At 36.9% G+C, this 5,871-nt stretch overlaps 1 protein-coding gene across 1 annotated transcript; it reads left to right on the top strand.

The window, feature by feature from the left end:
- The first annotated feature begins 3,737 nt into the window (after positions 1–3,737).
- On the top strand, positions 3,738–4,094 carry LOC145060153 (uncharacterized). The gene has a single exon (XM_079007868.1). It carries the CDS (start codon positions 3,738–3,740, stop codon positions 4,092–4,094), a length of 357 nt encoding a protein of 118 aa, XP_078863994.1.
- The last annotated feature ends 1,777 nt before the right edge of the window (positions 4,095–5,871 follow it).

Raw genomic sequence — 5,871 nt, 5'->3', positions numbered from 1 at the left:
CTCACCAATTGAGAAAATATAATATATTAGAGTAATGCTAGCTATTGCCGCATTTCATGATTATGAGATATGGCAAACGGATGTCAAGACCGCTTTCCTTAATGGGAAGTTGGCTGAGGATGTTTACATGACTCAGCCAGAGGGTTTTGTCGATCCGAAGCATCCAAATAGAGTGTGGAAGCTTGAGAAGTGCATTTATGGACTTAAGCAAGCATCTCGCACATGGAATCTTTGCTTTGATGAGAAAGTCAAAGAGTTTGGATTTGTACGAAGCAAAGATGAATCGTGTGTATATGTCAAAGCCAATGGGAGCATAGTTAGCTTTCTCGTTTTGTATGTCGATGACATATGCTCATAGGTAACGACATCCCGACTCTGCAGGAGGTCAAGTCTTTGCTCGGGAAGTGTTTCGCTATGAAGGACCTCAGAGAGGCTTCCTATATTTTGGGAATAAGGATAGTGAGAGAAAAAAGTAAGAGACTAATAGGACTTAGTCAGAATACTTACTTAGATAAGGTATTAAAACGTTTTAGTATGGAAAACTCGAAAAAGGGAGAACTAACGATACAGAGTAATACCAAGTTGCGTAAGACTCAAAGTCTGAGTACCGAAGCTGAGATAGCTGAGATGAGCCGAGTACCTTACGCTTCTGTAGTTGGCTTGATCATGTATGCTATGACTTGTACTTGACCTGATGTGGCCTTTGCTTTGAGCATGGTCACTAGATATCATGGGAATCCTGATAGAGCACATTGGATTGCGGTCAAGAACATCCTTAAGTACCTTCAGAGGACCAAGGAATGGTTTCTAGTCCTTGGAGGGTGTGATGACTTAAAGGTGCGAGGGTACAGTGATGCCAGTTTCCAGACCGACAGGGACAACTACCATTCGTAGTCGGGATGGGTCTTTACCCTTAATGGAGGAGCGGTAACTTGGAAAAGTTCCAAACAGGAAACTGTAGCTGATTCAACGTGCGAATCAGAGTACATTGTAGCGAGCGAAGCGTCAAAGGAAGCAATATGGTTGAAGAACTTAATTGGCGATCTTGGAGTTGTGCCTGCCATAAAGGAGCCCATGGAGATTTTCTGTGATTATGAAGGAGCGGTTGCCTTAACCAAGGAACCGAGGGATCATGGTAGATCTCGGCATATCGACAGAAAATATCACTTTATTAGACATCGAGTAAAAGAAGGACACCTCGTGGTTAAGAGGATATCATTAGAAGATAACCCAGCAGATCCGCTTACGAAGGGACTGAGCAGGGTTAAGCACTTGCAGCATGCTAGGAGGATTGGGCTGAACGATGATATTAATTTAGATTAGATAGTATTAGAAATGTGTAATAGATAAATGTAATTGACATTTGATGATTAAATAAAGGAGGATTATTTATAAGTAATGTGACTGTCTTATGTTAATTGTTTAGCTATTGCTTCACTTTGCATGTTTTGACTTCCAGAATAATTGAGTTTATTAAGAATAATCGAATTATTCAAACAGTCTACAATCGTTCATATGGTGGAAGTAGGTATGAATGAAGATTGTCGTGAATTGGTGTGTAGATTGTCTAAATGGTATTAGACATAGCAAAGGTTTGCTACAACGTTCATGAGTGCTTATGAACAAGTTTTGAGCATTGGAATAAACCCGTGCTTGCTGGAATCACTTTAGAGCGATCGCAAGACGATAATATCATATGATCTTAAAACCTAGATATATGGTTTATTATTTACTAATTGGTTGTACATTGATAATGCGAAACCGCATCAGTAAATTGATGTCATAAAACGCATTGTTGTGTATAGTTGGTTAGTCGATAAGTAAATGCATATAAGTCGAAGTTTATCTGTTACTTTTATCCTAAGAGGTAAAAGCGATATCACGACCGCTTGATGACTTGATTTGACTTATGTGCCGGGCCGGGTCAGGACTGAATTGATGTGTTCAATTAAGTTCTATGTCAAATAAATCTGAGATCGAAAAAATAGTTGTTGGACGATGAGTATGACTATGTTTCATGAAATCGTCTGCACGATATCAAAACAGAGGGCTATACGATCCCTTATCTAAAGGACAGGTTACTGATAAGATCAGAGTTGGCAGTGTCTTTGAGAGCTACGATTTCTAATCGGATTGTTTTTGCGTTTATATTTACTAGACTTATCCAAGTGGGAGACTGTTGGATTAGTGTCTAAGGCTGTAACTATATTTAGTAAGTACTCGAACCGATTGTGCATGGTCCTTTTGGGTTGCCTTCACCATAGCAACTTGATAGGGTGATTTAGAGAGAAGAGATATTATTATTAATGTATTATAAGAATAATATGTTAGAGAAATAATAATATTATTTGATTAATAGAAGTCATAAATTAATTAGGAATTAATTTGCTGACTTAAAGAGATTAATTGAATAAAGGGGTATAAATTGTCAAATGTGTGAAAGTTGTATTTTGAGCTGATAACACTTAGGGATATGGGTTGGACGATTTTAGGGATGTGGATCACCTAGAAATCGTCCAAGGCCTTATCTAGTAGAGGATTTGGATTGCTTTGAGGCTATGTTATCCAATTAGGGTTTAAGGGTGAAACCCTAGGAGCTCACAGTATAAATAGACCCATAGGGTTGAGGAAATCGGCCATCATTGTGATTGGAGTAACCCTAGAGCCGATTTCCCTCTTCCTCATCTCTCTCAAGTCATCTTCTTGCTATTTGGTGTTTGTAAGCCATTAGAGGAGTGACATTTGTGACTCTAAGCTCCAAGAAGAAGAAGGTTTCAAGCAAGTAACTCAAGGTATTATTCTAGATCTATTTTCATATGTTTTGATTGTTAGTTTACATTAGATCTGGCCATGAAAGTCTTGGATATGTTGCACGTTCAATTAGTGAAACCTAGATCCAAGCTATAGGGTTGTATTTGCACATAGGGAAAGTTCTTATGTCCAAAACCCATCAGTAGTAACAGGTACGGTAAAGATTGGTTAAAACCGAAGAAGGAGTGGATGCTATATCATGATTATAAAAAGGAAAAATAGGAGAAGTACAAGAAACAAGGTCACAAGTATTATAAAAAGGAGAAACCGGCTCCCAAAAAGAAGAACGAATTTGAAGTAATGCTTGCTCTATTTGCAGCCTCATCCAAGAAGCGACATAATGAAATTGATGTTATTCTCCGAAATAAGCAAGCCTTGATCCATAACATCGAGAAACAAATAGGACAACTTTGAACGCAATTCAACTAGCGCTTACCCGACACACTTCCATGCAACATAGAAACCAATCCAAAAGCTCACGTCAAGGCCGTAACAACAAGGAATGGTAAAATTATCAACCCTTTAATTCCGCTAACTGGCACATATTCATCAAATATTCAATAGTTGGAAGAAGAAATCGTTCAAGAAAAGGCCATTGCCCGACAACTATGACGTCGGGACCACGGGTCCACGACATGGCCATTAGAGGAAGAAAAGAAATATCCTCCTGTCAAAATGTATCAACCACCTCTTCCGTATCCGAGCTGTGCTAAGCAAGACAAACAAGCTGAGGACTACACAAAGTTTCTGGAACACATCAAGGCTTTACAAATCAATATTCCGTTCATCGAAGTCGTGGCAAAATTGCCAAAATATGCCAAGTTCCTAAAAGTCCTTCTTACAAACTGAAAGAAGATGGAGGAAGCATCAAAAGTGATATTAAACGGGAATTGCTTAGCGGGTATTCTAAAAAAGTTGCCAAATAGATGGTAGGTCCCGAAAGTTTGACACTTCCTTTTCAATTCGGGAATCTTGCAACTAGTCATGCTCTTGCCGATGCGGGAGCAAGTGAGAATTTAATGTCATATTCATTTTACAAGAACTTGAATCTTCCAGAGCCAAGGCCAATATTCATGGCAATTTATCTTGCCAATAAGACGGTGACATTCATGAGAGGTATTTATGAAGATATATTGGTTAAGATTGATAAGTTTCTGTTTCCCATAGATTTCATAGTGCTCGACATGGAGGAGGACACTCAAGTCCTTATTTTTCTCGGAAGACCATTCCTTAACACCATACGAGCTCTTGTGGACATTAGAGAATCAAAGCTAACACTTTAGGTTGGAAAAGCTTCAATAAAACTTGGTGTAGATAGACCAATGAAGCACTCGAAGATAAGTGATTACATGGTCTTTTTGGTTGAGACTTTTAACTCGTTCATGGAGAAAGAAATGCAAGAACGGAAGGAGAATGAGCTAGAAGATTACATGAATCTGAAGGAAGATAATTTTGATTCCGAACATGACCTTGAAGAGTGCCAAAAATGAACGTTGTTCAAATTGAGTAGGAGGTGTTTATAAGGATTGTGAGTATTTAGGATTCGGGAAGTTCTTAAGAAAATTAGAGACAAATATATGCATTGCGGTATTGATATAATGGATGGGCTCAAAATGGATTGTCTTATGCAATGTTGGTGGCTAGGGTTTTGATGTGATGATATGATGATAATAAAAATCATTTTTGCTTGAGGGATAACAAAAGTCAAGTGTAGGGTATTTTGATATGTGCCAAACTAGTCATATATTTCATGCATTTTCTTAATAATTTTAGCTTCAAATGTGCTTATTTTATGAAAAAAGGTACTTAATATGTTTAAATTATGTTTTATAGCAACGAAGACATGCATGGGATTAAAAGAAAACAAAATGAAGAGCTGGAAGCGCGGAAAAGTGGACCAGGTCAACATAAGTCGAACTGATTAAGGAATTTGAAGCTCACGACATGGATAGCTTAGCCACGCTGTGGGGAGAAGGATTTTCGTGATCATCTGATAGACTTGAGGAACACACATGAAGAATGCCCGCCACATCGTTGAGGATTTGGGAATGACGTGGGGATCATATTTATGAAAATATAAATATATCATCTAATCTCCCAACCCTACCTTATGCTTCAAGTTATTTTCGAAATTTGGAGGCCAAAGACGTACTTGAAGACAGAAGGAGATCTGATTTCGACTGATGTTTAGTTTTTCAAGAGAATTAAGACAATAATACTTCTATACCTTAGTTTTACTTTGTTCTTCTTTATGTAACCTAGAGTAAAATTCGATTTTTAATGTTTGTTTCAGTAATTATGGGCTAAAAACCCTAACATCTGTTTAGAGTCGAGGATCATTATGACTATCTGTTCATTTATTGGATCTTGGATTGTTGCTTGTTTCTTATTTGTTGTGATAACTTGGTAAAGACCCTTTTGTCTTAATGATAACTACTTTTTCTGTTTATTGCTGAGTTTTTTCTGAATTATATGATCATTCGTATTTGGTAAACTTGAATCTTATGAATTTATGATAATCAAAGTTATAAGACTAGTGTTTTGATCATGAACCTAAGGTTAAATAGAAAAATGGGTAAATTAATGTGGCCAACCAAAGTATAATAGTTTACTAAGAGGCCTGCTAAATTGGCCAACCATTTATTATAAGGAAATAAATCCTTCATCATACACACAAAGTGTGTGTTCTTCCATCTCTTTATGTTCCTAAAGATACATACGTTTAAAATAATACGTCAACAATAATGTTGGTGAGGTTAATAGGTTTTGACTCAATGTTTTTTTTTGATCAAAAGTGTATTTAAAACCAATGATTTATAAAAGAGTAAATTGGACTTTATTAGACATAGGCTATAACTAAATAAGTGTGTTGTGTTTAATTTTTGGAAAAGATTAACTGTATAAATAAGTATTCAACACTTAAGCATTTGAATAAATCATTGATTTTATTCCTATACATTCTAGAATGATTTCCAGGTTCTAATGTGAGCATATAATCGACACTACTGAGGAGGAAGTCTTTGTAGAGCACTGTGAATAAACATGCCTTGATCATCACTA

Source organism: Lactuca serriola, chromosome 1, assembly GCF_051521515.1.
Source record: "Lactuca serriola cultivar US96UC23 chromosome 1, Lser_US96UC23_V15, whole genome shotgun sequence".
Classification (NCBI taxonomy): domain Eukaryota; kingdom Viridiplantae; phylum Streptophyta; class Magnoliopsida; order Asterales; family Asteraceae; genus Lactuca; species Lactuca serriola.
The sequence above is the reverse complement of the archived record's forward strand: the minus strand, read 5'-3'. Positions and strand labels throughout refer to the sequence as shown.